At 26.6% G+C, this 18,847-nt stretch overlaps 1 protein-coding gene across 2 annotated transcripts; it reads right to left on the bottom strand.

Annotated features, from left to right (window-relative positions):
• Positions 1–290: 290 nt before the first annotated feature.
• LOC135923213 (uncharacterized) lies at positions 291–18,178 on the bottom strand. 2 transcript variants are annotated; one of them, XM_065457850.1, is made up of 13 exons: positions 18,046–18,178; positions 17,704–18,000; positions 17,336–17,586; positions 9,764–9,846; positions 9,408–9,489; positions 9,146–9,278; positions 8,800–9,076; positions 8,324–8,550; positions 7,936–8,049; positions 6,867–7,093; positions 5,485–6,437; positions 1,086–1,298; positions 291–903 (listed from the first exon to the last, which is right to left on the bottom strand). In XM_065457850.1, the coding sequence occupies exons 1-13, from the start codon at positions 18,164–18,166 to the stop codon at positions 660–662; spliced, it is 3,222 nt and encodes a 1,073-aa protein (XP_065313922.1). In that variant the 5' UTR covers positions 18,167–18,178; the 3' UTR covers positions 291–659. The 2 variants fall into 2 exon arrangements, with proteins under 2 accessions (XP_065313922.1, XP_065313921.1); XM_065457849.1 differs by having other exon boundaries at positions 293–903; positions 6,852–7,093.
• Positions 18,179–18,847: the final 669 nt, after the last annotated feature.

The following is an 18,847-nucleotide window of genomic DNA, read 5'->3' as shown; positions in this document are numbered from 1 at the left end:
ACCCCCGTAGCTACGCCACTGAAGAGAATTACATTTACCTAAAATTTAATCAAAAAACTTGTATGAGCATTCTCAAAAAAATCTTCCATTTTGAAGAGCATTTCTAACTCTTATTTATTACAAATATATACATAACTCCATCTTAATAAAATTTAATTTTATTGAAGTTTATTATAAATTTATAAAATAAATATAATAAATAAGAATATGAAGTATAAATTTTTTTTTATCGTAATTCGTATAAACATGTTAGTATATTTCCATTTAAATATTTAACTAAAAGTATTTTATGATAATTGTTGGAAAAGAATTGTGTAAGATGATTATATTAAATGAATTTAAAGCGTGTTATATATCATATCTTTAATTAATAATAAATAACATTTTGTGCTTTTAAAAGCAGGGTAGAAACGAATAGAACATAATATAAGTTAATAAACGTTTTGTGTAATTAAATAAAAAAAACCGGGATATTTTTAAGATTATTTTTAAAAAATTTTGATAGCTAACGAAAAATTGTAGATTCGATGCATGTAAGAACATATGTAACCAAAAATTTTAGAGTAATTGTTTTAGACTTAATCTCAAACGAGTGACAAATTAAACTATATCATTTAAATAAATTTTTTTTGATATTACGATGGTTAACAAAAAAGAAATTATCTGTCAGAAAATCCGTAATTTATGGCGGCTGCTGGCGATGTGGTAATTTTTTCTTTTGATAATTTGTGCAACTTTTTAATTTGAATATTTGGATTGGAAACAGCTTCATTAAAGGCAGAAGTTTGGGGATTTGTAGCGAGAGAAGATTGATCGAAAAGAATATTCGAGAAACTTGATGGCGTTAAAGGCGTGGTAAGTTTCTTGCTTTCCTTCCCTTTTTTGGGTTCAGACATGCGTCCGCTATTAAAAGAACATATTAAATAAATCCCATATTTTTTATAACGCAATATCTATAACAACTTAAACTAACCCATCTGTTCATATAATACTAATTTATTATACTAGATCAAATCAATATAACTCTTTATTGATTTAGAAATGTATAAATAAGAAATCGAGCAAAAAATTTGACTTAAAGAAACCTTGATTCCGTTTTAATGGGCTCCATTTTCTTATTACAAGTCGTGAAAGTATTTTCAGTTTGAGAGGTTATGTGCGAGTTATCGGTAGATACCAAACTGTTACTTCTACAATGTTGCTTTTTGGAGTAATTTTTAAGCAACCCTATGTCTCCTCTAAAATGAAAAAATGTGTCGGGATGAGCAGGGGTTTCAGTATTATTGATCGATGCGTACCTTGTTAAATTTGAGATAAAAATTTAAGGAGAGAAAAATAAAAGTGATATGAATGAAAATGTAAATTATAATTTGTAAAAATGATTAAGTAAAAGTGGGCATCTATTATACGGAACTATGCTACTAATACTTTTAAAATGGTTATAGTTCTTACAAATTGAAGCGTTTTAGTTGTTTTATTTCAAATAATGTTAAATAGTAACATTTCAAATTAAACTAAGCTTTAAAAAGAAAGCAAAATTGTTAGTTTTTTTTAACATATTCAAAAAAATATCAATTCAAATTTAAACAACGAAGTGCTAAACACTTCTGCTCAATTTGTAGGCACTATTATTTTTGATGAATATATTTATCGCATATTGTTTGAAATATATAGTATATAAAGATATGATCAATAACAATATTTCTTTTTTTATTGTACCAATCTTTTTTTTTAAGTGAAGAACACCATACTAGTTTTTCGACATCGGATGTCCCGTATGCAATATATGTAAAACTCTTTTTGAAGTGAGTGCGGAATGATTAATCTGTCATTCCAAAATAAAATACCGTCATCATTTTCTATTTCATCTATTCTTGTTCTAAAAGCTTGTAATTCTGGTGCTTGATTTTGTATATTTAAACCATCTATTAATATTTATACATTTCTTAAATTGGATCTTTTGCGGTTTCCTCTCTAAGTTCTTTTCTTGATATGGTCAATGTGTCATAAGTAAGATTTCTTACATATTTCACTGTTTTATTTTCGCTTGTTATTCTATCATCATTTTTCTCTATTGAGTTTCGCGATAAAGCATCTGCAATTATATTATTAGCGCCATTCTTGTACATTATATCATAATCATATGCAGATAATTTATAAGCCCAACGTAATAATCTTTGGTTCTTTAATGAGCTTAAATCTCTTCAATTACCATATATCTTTATTAAAGGTTTGTGGTCTGTTCGTATTTTAAATTTTCGTCCATACAAATAGTTATGAAATTTTTCTACGCCGTTGCTTTTGCTTCTTTGTCTATTGTAGAATAATTCTTTTCAGCGTCTTGTAAAGTTCTGAGGTGTAAGCTATTGGAAATTTGTTACCATTATCATATTTTTGCAACAGTTCCAAATCCTTGGTTAGATGCATCTGTTTCTAATATTAACTCGAGGTCCGGTTTATAAATATTATAGTATTTTGTTCTGTTACTATTCCGAATAGCATGATAACGATTACAAAAATAGCAAGGTATTTTATTTTGGAATGACAGATTAATCATTCCGTAATCACTTCAAAAAAGAGTTTTACATATATTGCATACCGAACATCCGGATTTCACTTGAGGAAGAGGTATACTTCAAATGAATATCATACTTTGGTGGAAACGCAAGAAAATGATTTGCCAAAGCTATCAAGATTAGCAAGAAAAATATTGGCAAATCCTGCAACTAGTGCTTCTTCTGAACGATGATTTAGCATTGATAGAAGGTTTTTATAACAAAGATGAACGTGTTTGAATCCAGAAAATGTCGATTCATATTACATATAATATCAATTTTAATTTATATTTTTTTTTCAAAAATATTCTATTTGATCAAATAAATTGTCCATAATTTAAATTGATTATTTTTTTATTGAATTAACTTCCTAAATTTTAAACTTTTTGTAGAGTGTAATGCTGAAATATTTTTATTAGATGCTTATAAAATTGAAAGAATGGCCATAATTAAATTTTATAAACGGGCTTGGGTTAAAATTTCTTATAAATAATGGGCGGGCGGGAAAAAAAATTTAGACTAATAGGTGGATGGGCGAGCGGGTAAGGAATTTTATACAAATGGGCGGGTATATATTTTTTTGAAATATGGGCGGGCTGGGCAGGCGGGTTAAATTTTTTTTAAAACATTGGGTGGGCGCAAAGTCCTCTAACTAATACCACTTTTTGAAGGCCGATCCGATCGATATTCCCGATATTAAATTGATATCGACCGATTACCGATCCGATATCATATCTAATTTGTATTATGTAAAGATACCATGGTTTTAATTTTTAATATACTTTTTATTAGTATAACATCTATAATTTAACTATTATACCATAACTTATGTCATTTAACTATATTATAATGATCAGTTATTGTTTATATTCAATTCAATTGCAATTCTAAAACTATATAAAATATTTTTATTATCTTTTATATAATAAGTAAACATTAATCTATATACATAAGTAATAAACAAAATATTATGAAATTTGCAATAAATATTTAAAATAATATTTAACATTAATATATCGAAGATTTCTTTTTAAAATACCAAAATTTCCAATTTATCAGAGGTCAGCCTGCGTTAATATCAACAGCTTCACTAAAAACCAGTGTTGTTAAAATAGCGCGCTACTTCTTTTAGAAAATAGCGATAGCGGTAGCTCGCAACTAATTTAGAAAGTAGCGACTTTCAATTTTACATAATAAATACATCTAAAAATTATTAAAATATATTTTTTATTAAATCTAAAATTATAATCTTTTATTTTATTTAATTTTGAAATTTAAATTTATATTTAAAAATATACATTATAAATCTAGTTAGCATTATAAATCTAGTTATTAAAAATGTGTGAGATTGTTGAAGATAGCGAAATTTCTTTGGAAAATGAGAAAAATATAGATTATCCTTTCCCATAATTCAAAAAATACTTTAATCTTGAAGAAAAAATTACTACTGGATATCGGTTTCGATGCAAGAAAATTTTGCCAACCACTAGTAGAGACTATGCTAAAAGGCATTAAGAAAAGGTCAAAACCTTATTTTTATTTTCTATTATACAATTATATAAAATGAATGATTTATTGCTTGATTAGCTATAATTTAAACTCGCTTAATTTACAACACAATCTATAATATTAATATATAGTATTAATATAAAATTCAAAATTAATATATTATTAATTACCTTGTATATAATAATTATATTTTTAAAATCTTTATTTACCATAATTCAATGCTACTTTAATATTTTTTTATAAATGAATCTAAATCTCAGATAAATTTAAATTTTGAAAATTAAAAAGGTATTCTTCTTATTTTATAATTACAATCGCTTTATATAAATTAGATTTCCAGATCTGTATGATATGATAATGTAATAGCTGCTATCGTTCATCCTAGTTTCAAGTTAAATTGGCCATACATTAATTTGACTGAATCTAAAGGGCAACTTGATAGGCTGATGGTAACGTTAAAAAATGCCATGCCTAACCACGATAATACTATAGCAAGATCGAAACCGCGGCCTTCCATAGACGATTTTTTTGAAATAAATAATAATAATAATAAATTGAACCTTTCTAGATGCTTTTTTTAAATCTAAAAATACTCATTTAAATATTTTTGATGATTGTTTTCATATAAAAAGTGTGTTTATTAAATTTAATAAAGGGCAACGCAATAGCTAGTGCTGAACGATTATTTAGTATGGCAATTTCTGATCGTCGCTCTAGACTTGGGGATGACAGTACCAAAATTTTATTATTATTAAAGTGCAATATTAAAAAATTATATATATATATGTAACAAATTATAGTCATGTTTTTATACCAATATTTTATTTGTGGAAATAAAGTTATGTAAAAAATATTTAAAAAAAAAATCAAAATAGCGTAAAAAGTAGCTATAGCTACTTTTTTAAAACTAATTCTGAAGAGATTATCGCACACTTTTATAAACAGAATACGCAAAAAATAACAATATGGCAGAATGTTAATTAATTATTTATTATTATTAAAAAATTATACATAATTTCGATTTTATTTATAAAAATAAATGATTTTAGATATAACTTTTTTTAAAAATTTTATAACAATTTATTTTTGTTAGACGCCATTTTATATCGGATCGAATCGGGAAATTTTAAATATTGGCCGATGACCGATATTTTAAAATGGATAAAATGGCCCGATCCAATCCAATAAAAAATATCGGTATATCCCTATATAGAAACAAAGTGTTGTGGTTTTTATTAGTAATTGTTTACCGTATTGACTAATATATTACTCTAGTTAATTTTTTTGGGGCATGTTGCTAATTTCTTGAAGACACCCGCATATTATGTATTCGATAATACAATATGAAACTTTCCTAAAAAAAGAGAGAGGGTAAATAAGGAATTTACTGTTCAAGTGAAAAGCTTTTAAAAAAGTATACTTTAAAGTGTTGTTCGATACATGGGCAGTTCCAACTTTTTTAACTTTGTTCCATTTGTCATTGCAGGGCAAAAATTTGTAATCATCGCCATAGTCGTCCCCTTCATAAACTTCTTCTTCTAAGTATTCTGCATCGTATCTGAGCTCGTCCATCGTTTTCTCGCCTTCTGTAGTTTTTTCTTCTCGAAGTTTAGAGTTAGCATTATTATCGTGAGAAGATATACTATTCACATATTTGGACGTTGGTTTGTTGAAAGAAGTTGTCGAAGGAGCCAACTTTAAGAGTCTATAAGAATCGGATTTGGATTTAACGTTGGGATGGGATGGAGCATTATTAGGATCTTTATTTAGTTGTTCGCTTTCTGGTTCTTCCTCGGTTAGCTTACCGTACTTGCATTTGATGGTGGATACATTGTCATGGTGTGGATCTAAATCATCATTGGAAATCGTGATACTATTGCTGTCACTCTTAGGTAGAGTAACAAGACTATTTTTCTTTTTGGCATGATGAAGAATCATTTTGTTGGCGATGGGAATGTGGCTAAGAAACGAATGAGAACTGCTTAAATGTTTGACCGCCTTATTTGCGTGAGCTTTCCTGGAAACATTTTCGTCATTGATATCGGGATACTTATCGTAACCCAACGTGGAATATTTAGCATTAATATTAACGTAGTCCATCGTTCGTTCATTTTTTATTACGCTTTTAGCTACAAAGTCATCTTTAGGTGGTATTTTAGATTGATCGTCATCGCTAAGCATATCGTAACTATCGAGATTGTTAGCGATTGATTCATGGAACAAAGGCGATTTAGATAATCTTCGAAGGTGTTGAGGTTCTATGAGGGGATTAGGTAAGGCATGGCTAGTGTGTGAATTTTGTTGTTGAGTTTGTAATGATTGATCTGACGGGAAAATTTTGAAGGGAATGTTATCAAAAGGGTTTTCATTGGTCTGAGATTCGATGAACATATTTTAATAATTAATATGTATAATTAAATATTATATGATATTAAATCAAAATTTTCTGTTCTTCTAATAAAATCAAACAACTAAATTATTAACATATGGCCATGTGTAGATTTTTCAATTGGGACAAATTTAATAACTAACTGAAATTGCTGATATCTATAGGTAGTGTACACACATTTCTATTAAAATATATCAATTATGGTTAAATTGCTTTTTGACTAATGGGTTATGGGTTAATAGTTTTATAAATTATGCTAACCTTCTCAAGCATAAGATTTAAAAGAAATTGTAAAATAATTTTGTCTGGACAACTGGGACTTATTTTATCTATTGTATATTACTTACCTCATTTTAAAGGATACTAAACATAATATAAAAAAAATTCTGAAAATTCACATATTGTGCTCTGACTCTATTATGCCTCTTAGACTTGTGTGGTTGTAGCAGAGTGTGTGGAGGAGGTAGAGGAGGCTGGTAAGAAGGCGGTGGTCCATCTGGTTCTGATCCTGATAATCTATAATTTGAGTGATCTGAATGATCATATAGTAAGGACGAGGAGTGATTAGAAGAATAACTCGATGACGAGGTGTCATCATCGGATATTATTAGGCTTTCCCGGCTTTTGACGTTCGATATGCCTTCATAAATACAATTTGGATAATGGAAATATATATTATTAATAAATTCCAATTGACATGTTCATTGCCACATATTTCCAATTAAAAAATGTAATAATCATAAATCATTGTTTAAGCTCTTTTTGAATAGAAAATACATTATAAAATAATTAGCGCTGCACCATCAGAATTGGGTTCGTGTGATAATTTCAAAGAAAATATCGGATAGAAAAATATTTCAAAAAACCGATTAGATCGCGAATTAATAAATTTTTAACACCTTTTTATCAAGAATGTGAACCCTTAGGCAAAAAAGACAAGGGCCGGGTTCAGATATAAATTTAAAAAGAGTTCGGGTTCAGGGTTTGAACGTGGAGTGCAAAGGAAATATTGACAATATTAATAAAATAATGCAATTGTTTTCCAATTTTTATTCTAATTCATATAAACATAATTTTCTAGAAAATCAAACAATCATAACACCCTCCAAAATTTCCTCCTTACGATTTCCGCGCATATACAATATGTACTTCATAAAAGTTAAGGCACGTTCTAATTAAATTTTATTTTAATTTCTTGATTTTTTGTTCCAATAATTTACTTTCTAAAATCGATATAAAAACAAGATAAGCAGAGTATTCAAATTATAATAAAATTTTACCTATAAAATGGAGACAAAAAACTTAAAACTATTATAAAATAAGTAAGATAAGGTATAAATTAGATAAGTTTATAAATGATTACAAATATAAGAATAAGATGGGAGAAAAAAGTGACCTGGTGCAGCCCTAAAATTTATGTTTTAAGCGAATTCTATTATATCTCATTGTCATCACAAGAATATTAAATTATTAAAAACGTACTAGTTAATGAGCCTTTAAATTTATTATGTGTATACGAGAGTGGGTTTTCCATTTCAAAGGGGTTCCAAGCCATAGTGGAGCTTACCGCGAAAGCATCTTCAAATATGTTTTCACCTTGTATGCCAAAATATAATTTTTAAAAAAATTATGACAAATAAATTGCAAAACTTTGTTCATATAAAATAATTCGCAAAACTATATTGTCTGATTTGTAATTTATCTAAAAATATCTAGGCCATTAATGCGAATATATCAATACATCTTATAATTTAGACGTGTTCAGCCTAACGTTTCTTCAAGAGAGAAAATGTTTTTGGGGGCGTTCAAATTAAATTTAAACATTCTCAGCTCACAGTTTTGGATATAAAAAAAAAGAATTTATTTAAACCATCTGCAATTTCATTAGAACTCGAGTAATTAGGTTGATCGGTGAGGAAATAGGAATTGAAGGCATCAAAAGTGTCATTATAAGTTTCTTGTTCGGCTAATCCAGTTACCTTGAGCTTAACAAATGCGTCTAAATCTACATTATCAAGCTTGTGTCCAAATTTTTTGGGCCTTTGACGCGGTTTTATGGATGTTTCATAATTAAGATGATAGGTTGTAGGGGCTTGGCTTAATATCATAATATATGCAATGTGTTTATATGTAGTGTTATATAATATATAATTAATAAATCATTTTATGCATACGTTGATCGCTCTGATTATCGGTAATCCTATTATTCATAACTATTACACTAATAAAATTAACGAATTCAATTTATTATATAATCTACTATCCGATTTTTTAAAATATTTTCATCTTTTAATCCTGCCATCTCTAATTTATTATAAAATAAAATTTGATAATATATATTTTTACTCGTTATATTTGGAAGTGAGATTTCTTTGCTCCAAATTATTCCCTTTACTGCTGTTGGATTCTTGACATTCATTACGTGTTTTATTTTCATAAAGAAGATATTCTCGTGTTAGATCCTCCATAATAGTTTCTGCATCATGACAGTGATTTAAGTTATTTGTTAGAGAAGTTTCATCTATGATAATATCATTTGAAGATTTTAGCAAAAGATGTTTAACTAATTTTGTTAACAAAGTTATGTCAGGTCTATCATTGGGGTTAGGCTTTAGTAAATATCCTGTATTGTAATTAAATAAATTATTAGTTAATTAAAGTTTAAACAGTCTATTTAATTAAAAAGTCAAACTTATGAGTGCATGCAACTGCAGGGAATATTGAGAAGTTCTAGGGAAAGAAAATGATGCCTCATGTATAGCTAAAGTGTTTTCACCAAAAGGAGTTGTCATAAAACATAACTTGTATAGCAAACATCCCAATGCCTTTTAAGAAGTTTGTTTCATAAATAGTAGATGAAAAAATTTAACAAGGTAAACATTTAAGCAGGTTAAAAATAATTGAAATGCTATTGCCTACTACAAATTAAGATATATGAATAATAAATATAATACCCAAATATCAGCTTTGGTAGTAATAGGCAGGCCTGAATATAAATCAACCATTTCCGGACTTCTGTAAGCCAATGTTGTATATCTTTATAAAAAAAAATCAGATAATATATTGTGATTTAAATACTCTAATATTTTTAACAAATGATAAAGAAAGATTTTTTATGAATAAAAATTATAAATATTAACTTATAAAGGATTTTCTTACAAAAAAAAAGATTTGGAATATTAGGTAAAATTCTCAAAAAAAAATCAGAGTCAAAAATCTTTGAAGATATTTTATTTTAAAGAATATTATAAACTGTTATTTTATAGTGATAATTTCAATTTTAATTAGGAATATAATAAACAAAGTAAACTTTTTGATATCCTCTTCCAAAGCAGGGATGCTATGTGGTGTTAAGCTTTCAAAAGACTTTAATCTCTCAATAACTTTTTCATCCTTTTTTAAAGATAAATGAAAGTTTTATTTTTAAAATACATTTAATATTAAAATCAGAGATTTATTAATTTTTTGATGATAAATTTAATTAATAATTTTTCCTAAATTTAGAATATTGGCTAAATAACAAAAAATAAATTATATGAATATAGACCTGGGCACTAGTGATGTTAAACGGCCCAATATGGGTCGATTTTTACAAACGGCCAGATTAAGATATTAGCCAAAAATAATATCATGTAAGCCAGAAGAATTTGCTTATAAAAGTCAGATGGATCTCTATTTGCCAAATCTCGAGGATTACATAATATTAATTAGGATAGAATCTTAATCGGGCCGTTTTTAAATTGACCTAAATTGGGCGGTTTAACAACACTACTGGGAACCCCTATACAATCCGGTTCACAAAGACCAGCTCCATAAAAAAAGTAAGTTTTTGGTCGCTACAACCTATGCAATAATAGTCAGTGAGGAGGCATAAACATTTTTATATTTGCCTAAGATTATGAATAAAAATATTAAATATTTCTAAGAGTTTTTAAACTATTTAAAAATTTTCTTTATTAAATTATTTTCTATAAAAAAATTAATTTGTTCAAACAAATATTGTGTCAATAATTTTTTAATATTGCTCCTTTAAATAATAGAATTAAAATATTTGGATACTGCATTAAAAAAATACAGTATTGCATTACCAACAGAAACTTCTATCACATGGAAACGTGTTGGATCCTTAACAATAAGAATTGATACTACTAATTAAAGAAACAATGTTCTCACAGATAAACTCTTTTGTAATTTATGTGCAAAAAGAAATTGATAGATACTGATGTTAATTTAAAACAATAATTATCTATTTTTTGAGTAAGCTTGTGTTGATTATTTTAAAAATATTTATGATCCTTAGTATAAATAAATATGACGCAAACAACCAATGGATCCTTTTTTTAAAAAAAAAGACAAAAAGACATTGTTGCTAATTAGCAGGGTTGTGCTTAGTGTTGTTAAACGGCTCGATTTTAGCCGATTTTTAAAAACGGCTAACTCAAAATTATAGACAGGAAAATATTGCCTAATTGTCGAGATTTCGTCAATAGATGTTCAATACTATGTGCCATCTATGATGAACAAAATCTCTAGGCTTGCATAATATTTTTCTGGATAAATTATTGAGTTAGCCGTTTTTAAAAATCGGCTCAAATTGAGCCATTTAACAATACTAGTTGTGCTGATTCAGACTTTTTACACCAATCTGATCCAATATTTCGGATATCCTTACAAACCGAATATGATAATAATATAATTTGAATTGATTTTTTATTTTCCATTTATCTTTAAACAAATGTGTCATAAAAATCTAAATTTTCAATGCGAGTAATAATTAACTGTAAACTATGGGCAAAACAAAAAAGCAGAGTTGTTAAAGGATCAAAGCAGAGTTGTTAAAGGATCTAGATACATAAAAATGTGGTATCTGTATCTGTATCTAGATAGATTTTTGATTAAATAATCTGAATCTAGATATTATTTTAGACGTTGTATCTGTATCTAGATCCATTTAAAAAGTATCTTTTAACAACTCTGCAAAAAAGACATAGTTTCTCGTTGCTAAGGCAATATTTGGTTCATTATTATACTAGTAATTTTAAAAAAAATTTCCGGTCATTATCTATTCTTTTTTTTTATTTCCCAAAAGTTAATTATCACATTTAAAATATGGGTAATATTTTTGGCTGAGCTGCAAGAACTTAAAAATAATATCTTATTTTTAGCTTTTTTTTCTTTTAAAATAATCTGATCTTTATAATTACCAGAGTTGTTAAAAAATACTTTTTAAATGGATCTAGATACAGGTACAGATACATAGTCTAAAAATTTATCTAGATACAGATACAGCTTCTAAGAAGTTATCTAGATACAGATACAATTTAAAATGTATCTAGGTACAGATACATTTTTTATTATACTCTTTGATAAGGTATGAATAAACCTAAATTAGGATTCTATTGTGAAGATTCATAAAATGATCTAAAAAATTTATTGACTCGATATCACATATCAAAATATAACTAAAATAATGATTTTTAGATATTAATATAATATATGATTAATATAAATAATTATTTTATATCATTAATAAAATAATATAATATGATTAAATGATTATAAATAATTATTAGATTTCAGTAATAAAATATTTTCAAAATTTTGGTTAAAGACATCCTTGTTTATATATAAAAACATTTTTAGCTATACTAAAAAGTCTTTCAACAGGAGCGCTGGAAGGGATTGTGGTGTTATATTTAATGAATAACATTTTTATATCAGGATATTGTTTAAAAATACTAAAGCATTTATTTTTGAAAAAACTATTTAAAATTTGTTGATCATCAGAATTTAAATCATTAACAATCATATCTCCTGCTGTGGGATACTGAAAAAAATCAGATATTATATTATTGGTTTTTTTTCACAGGTTAATTTTGCACTCATTTGAAGACTTTGATAATTCCTCAACTAATCTTTGTATTAATTGTTTTTTTATTAAAATTTTCATCCATTTGCAACCATGTCTAATCTAGTTTAAAAAAAGGATGAAGCATATTTGCCAAAATATTTTCATCTTCAAAAATTGTCCCAATAAACCTAGAATTATTAAATACTGATTAATTTCTTATTAATTTACCTATCTTCAATTCCTTTAAGTAAGGCATTTAAGAGTGGTAAACAAAATTTCAGGTTCATTTGTTTAAAATTTTTTGAGCTGGGAAATATGTTTACCGGCAATAGGCACTCCAACAATCTGCTGTTGTGCATATTAACGATGGTTCTATTAGACTTTTAATGATTTCCTTCTTTTCATTCTCCCATCTTTGGGAAATTCTAGCAACCACGGTCTGTCTGCAAATTATATTTTTTTGTGGAGCTATTGTTTTGATCATTTTTATAAATGATGGATTTGCAACAATTGAAAATGGCTGAATGATGGTTCTATTAGACTTTTAATGATTTCCTTCTTTTCATACTCCCATCTTTGGGAAATTCTAGCAACCACGGTCTGTCTGCAAATTATATTTTTTTGTGGAGCTAATGTTTTGATCATTTTTATAAATGATGGATTTGCAACAATTGAAAATGGCTGAATGCTATCTATAATAAAATCAGATATTAAATCATCTAAAATGGTTTGGGTTAAAGTCTGAGGTCTCTTGAAAAAAAAATCAATGGACGATGAGCCTAGTCCAATATTTTCTTTAATAGATTTTTTCTCCTTCCCCTTTTTTATTTGGATTAAGAGTGTTTGATGTTTTCTCTTAAAATTTAAAATTAAAATTGTAAACATTTATTTAGTATCTATACCCTTAAATGTTTTACAATGTTGCAAGTTGAGGTAATGCTAACTGAAATTTTCATATTTTTTGGACATGGCAAACATTTTACTAACAGAGATTTGTTTTTTATTTGATATTATTTTAAAATATGGTCTATAAATTGGCCATGGAATGTGGTCATTTTTGTCATCAATATTAATCTTAAAAATTAATATAATAGAATAAAATAAAATACAATTCCATTGCAATTAAAAATGGCAAATTCCTTGAGATGGATTGTAATATCAGAATTTGCTTGTTATTGATAACTCGGACATAATATTTAATTACTATTTATATATTCTTTTTTATATATAAGTTTTAATATTTTACATATATATATAATTTTTTAATATATATATTAATATTAATTTATATGCTCATATGAAATAAAATAAATTTTACACTCAAGTATTTTTATTTATAATATAAAAAAGCGTTAAATACAAGTATATCAAAATGTATCTTATAAAGTATCTAAAAACATATACAGATACCTCTAAAATAATATCTAGATACAGATATTTTAATCAAAAATTTATCTATATACAGATACCACATTTTTATATCTAGATACTTGTATCTCGATACTTTAACAACTCTGATAATTACAGATAAATTAAATTATAATTACGTTTATTTATTTTTTTTATTATTGACAAATTATGCATAAATAAAAAATATTATATAATCATAAAATAACCAAAAACAAAGATAATATGGGATCAGTTCAGTCTTTTTGTACATATCGACCCAACCCAATCCATTTATAAAAAAGATAAATATAGCCAATCTGCTCCGATATTTAATATTGGCAGAGTCTTACTACTTATCAGGGGTTGGTGCACAGATATACATTTAAGTTAAATAAATATTTGATCAAAATGAACAGAATAAGCAGGAATGTATTGGGAAGGGGACTAAACGCCTCCACTAATTTATTTTTAATTTTTAATCACTTTTATAAATTTTGAGAAGCCCCCTTCCCCCGCCAAAAAATTACATTTTTTTAAATGTTACATTTGAATCTTTTTACCTTTTATTCTTGTCATAAAAATTAAAATGTTTATAGTCAAAATTAAAAATTTGATATATTTTTTATATAGCCACATAGAAAATAGAGAAGCAAAAGGTTTTATTCTTCAATATTTTTATAGAAATTTAATGCCACCTCAGCTTCTGCTTTCTTTAAAGTATAGAAGGTTTACCATCAACAGGTATTGGTGATAAATAGCTCCATTTTCGCAGGTTTGGAGCTAATTCTAAAAAGGCTAAACCTTATTTTTAACCGAAAAATATCATCTTAGCCTCGGTCTAAACTTATAGGATAGCTCAATTTTGAAAATTATATACCCTTGCCTCAAGGGTTAGCGATTTTTTCCGACGTTAGAATTGAACCGATTTAACACCACTAAATGCAAGAAATAGATCAAATTTAACAAAATCTCTTAAATGTTTAAATAGAAATTTGAAATTTTCTAATAAGTAGGATATTATTATTAAGATTACTCAATTTATTTTGTAAGAAATAATAAATTGGGATATTTTCGGTGTCCATTTGCCAATGATACATTGATTGACTATTATTTAAAAATATAAATCATTAGGAACATTTTGACAATAAGATATTATGTAGGCAGCGTCTACATGACAGAAAATTCACTGGAAGCAGATCCCCTCTAAAATCAATCCTAGCCCCCCCCCCCAAAAAAAAAATCTCACGCTCATCAGCCGCGATATTTACCAAATCATTATGCTATAACAAACTACCTGATACTATTTTAAAAAAATTGTACTGAGCCATTATTAATAACCTTCAAATAATTCTAATTAAACCCTTTCTGACCTCATGATTATTTAAGAATAACAAAACATTAGTTGGTGATATTAAGCTTTAGTTGGTCATAATTAACTAGTTGATGCTAACCGTATTCTAAATATTAGCCATGAGCGTGTACAAATACAACCTGTGCTAAAATGCTATCTGTGAATGAATGAGAAATAAATATCTATTAATAAATTAGTTATTTTTATTTTTTTCCCTATCCCCCTTCAAAAAAATTAAAGCAAATCGCTCCTACCCACTATTTTATGTAGACGCAGTATATAAGTAAATATTTACAGATATAACTCGCTTCAGAAATTACACTCTTATTTAAAAATATACCATTAAAAAATCCAAAACTTGTAAGATAAAAAATAGACCATTTTACAACTGCTCTAGAAAATACACCCAGTCCAGTTTAACGGATAGCTTTGAAAACACGGGTAAAATTAAAATCATTTTAATAAATTTGAATTATATTATTTTTTTTATTCTAAAAATTTTTCTGATATATTCTTATTCAAAAAGAAAATTGCCTTAAGAACCTAGATGTACAATTTGGCGAGAAGCAAATAAGGAATCTACCAGTGATTCATAAATGAATATGATGATTGTTGAGTTTCGACAATATATCGATAAAGATACTTCAAATGAAAAATTTAAAAAATTCCATAACTCTCGACAATATATCGATAAAGATACTTTCGACAATATATCGATGAAGATACTTCTAATGATAAATTTAAAAAATTCCATAACTCTGTGGATATTTTATCCTGCAGTACTGACAAGTAGTGATGCAAAATAGCTCCATTTGAGCCGATTTTTAGAGAAAAATAATATATAAGATTGAAGATTTTGGTGGTAAATATCACAAAGGTTTAAACTATCACTTTTAAAAATCGGTGCAAATGGAGCGATTTTGAATCATTGCTACCAAGGGTGAAAAGAGTTTTGATCTTATGATTTTGATCATGGTAGATAATCGAACAAGTTTAGGAGTAAATAATTTGTTAAATCTAATTCATAAATAATAATAGACCTTCGATATTAGAATGAATTCCAGATACATGTATCAACATATGGAAAATGAATCATAGCGGAAGAATGAAATCTTTTCAGAAAAAAATACAACCCAAAGAAATTAATAATCGTAGCCCCCCCCCCCTCCCACCAACTTTTAAAGCAATATACGACTGATATTAACTAGGGATGTAAAGTAAGGGGAAATCCCCTATAGTTTCCCCAATTTTATTTTATGTTTATTTGATCAAATAATCGGAATTTTTATCATATTTAAGAAAAATCCTCTTGACTTATATATCATGATCATGTTTTTTTTTGTATGTGTGTTCATTTTAGATAATATATAACTCAACTCTAGTAATGTTCATTGAAAGGAAATTTTTTGATTGGCTAAAATATATTAAATATTTTTAATAATAACTGAAATAAGGATAAGGAGTAGGATTAAAGGTTGAAGAGATATAGGATAAGGCCAACTTCATTTTCTAATTTTAATTCAACTAAATATAAATTTCTTAAAAATTAATTTAATGATATATTGTATGTTAAATGGGTCATTTTCCATAATGCAATGTGTATTTGGAAAAATTATTTCAATATTTAAAAACAACATTTAAAATGCTCACAAGATATTTATCCAGTAAAAATTTGTTAAAAGTGAATGAAAGGATTAAAAAATTGAGAAAAAGACCCTTATTAATGCTGGGTGGGCAAATATAAGAGTGGAATGTATTATAAATTTTATTATAGCTTAGGTCCAATTTTCTATAAATTAATTGAAACAGAGACCAATATGCATATAGGAGAATATATAAATATATCTAGTGAATTTATTAAATTGTAGAAATAGGAAACAAAAACATGGAAAATTTTTTGTTACTGAGACATATATTACCCTGCTCATATACTTGATCTGATATATTGCAGATTTAATTTTAAAGACAATCAAGTTATTGATAAAGGATCAGATGTTATAAACTGATTTTCAGGATGCCTAGATTTAGATGTTGCATGATAAATTGCTCAATTTTAGAGATCTGAAATAGTTTCAAATGGAGATAACAAATTAAACAATTAAAATTATATCCTACTTGTTTATTTAACATATTAAAAGTTTATATATTTTTGATAAAATATGAAAAAAAAATCAATATTGACCTATAAAATAATTTTTTAAAGGAAATTTCCTGTTTTTCTCGAGGTTTTCCCAATTTGGGAAAATTACATCTCTAATAATAACATTAACACAAAAAAAAGGCAAAAGTACTTTTGGGCTATTTTTATTAAGGCCATGATCATATTGATAAATGCAGCTCCCAAAATCACATAAAATATAATGTCCTGACTTAGAATGCCACAATATATTTTCAACTTTTAAATCACGGTGAATAATTGGAAAAGGGTAATTCTTATGAAGTCTTGTTACTGCACAACAAATATCATAAAATATAGATAGAACAAAAGTTTCTTCTAGACCCCCATCTTTTATTCGTTCATTCATTTGTCTTAAAAGGTTATCTTATATATAATTAATTTTAAAAAAATAATATAAATAAAAATAAAGCTATTTTTAGAGAAAGGTTTTTAAATATAACTAAGATTGTAAATAAATCTATATCAATAAAACGCTATTACCTTTACAATAGTCCATTACAATTAAAACTTCATAAATTGAGTCTTCATCAGTTGGATTTGATGAAAGATCTAATTTTTGATTATATTTACAATTAGATCCATTTAGTTCCTTGATGTTGAAATCCACCAATGATATTAAATTTTTATGGCCAGATATGGATTTAAGTATCTCAATTTCCCTTTTACAAACTTCCAAATCCTTAATATTATTAACAAGCATCCTTTTCAGGGCAAAATATTTGCTATTTTTCTCATTGACGTTGTCATTTTTTACCAAAAACACTATAGAAAATCCACCTAAAATAATATTGGTTTTTTAATTTCTAATTAATTCAATATTACCTTCTGCAATAATATTCTCTACAATTACAATTAGATTTTCAAAAGCAAAACTTCGCCCGATAAATGAATTATGGGTTGAATTATCAGCTTTATTTTCATTCTTTGTAAAAATTTTCCTCATGCCTATTTTAAATTAAGCCGTTGTTTCGAAAATAATTAATCATATGTTATTATTTTCGAATGTACTATTTTTTACTAAAATCAAACGATTGATCGCACTAAAAATCAGAAATGACAGGTCACATATAAATAATAATATGTCTATTTAAAATATAATAGGATTACAGTTACATCAACTGGATGCAGTGCTGCAGAATATTAATTCCTTGGCTCAATAATTATTAAATCCTGGGAGTGAAAAGTATAATTATCATATGCCTTAAATTTTCTAATGTTGACCAAAGGAATTTAATTTTTCTAGGAGAAAATAATGTATGGCCTTTTACTTACATAAATTACTTAAAATTATTACATACTATATAATGACAATATAAAATATTATTTATTGTTTTTTGTATGATAAATATTTTTAATAAGTTGTTTGTAAGACGTCTCTCAAGCTGGCACATTATTAGAAATTTTTAAAAAGTGAGTGCTATAAAATGCTAATAAATAAAAACTATCCAGAAAAATCTATTAAAAACGTACCAAAAATTATCTGAGAGAAATTTTTTCAGGAATCTTGAATAACGCATTCAACTGTAGCTATAGAGAGTGGATATGAAAATAATAATATTAAGCCTGACTAATAAAAATATCATTTTAAAAAATGAAATAAGAACGTATAGTTGCAGTACGAGCA

The sequence above is a fragment of the Gordionus sp. m RMFG-2023 genome, chromosome 2 (assembly GCF_954871325.1).
Source record: "Gordionus sp. m RMFG-2023 chromosome 2, tfGorSpeb1-WG-v2, whole genome shotgun sequence".
Taxonomy (NCBI): Eukaryota; Metazoa; Nematomorpha; class Gordioida; order Chordodea; family Parachordodidae; genus Gordionus; species Gordionus sp. m RMFG-2023.
Note: the sequence above shows the minus strand (reverse complement) of the source record. Positions and strands in the feature narration are given on the sequence as shown.

Bases quoted from the DNA above. Each gene is read 5' to 3' on its own strand.
- LOC135923213 (XM_065457849.1), bottom strand. From the start codon at position 18,166: ATGAGGAAAATTTTTACAAAGAATGAAAATAAAGCTGATAATTCAACC. The intron at 9,490-9,763 runs GTTTACTTTGTT...TTTTTTATAAAG, and splicing joins TTGGAAGAGGATATCAAAAA to ATATACAACATTGGCTTACA. The intron at 9,077-9,145 runs GTTTGACTTTTT...ATTACAATACAG, and splicing joins GCAGTTGCATGCACTCATAA to GATATTTACTAAAGCCTAAC.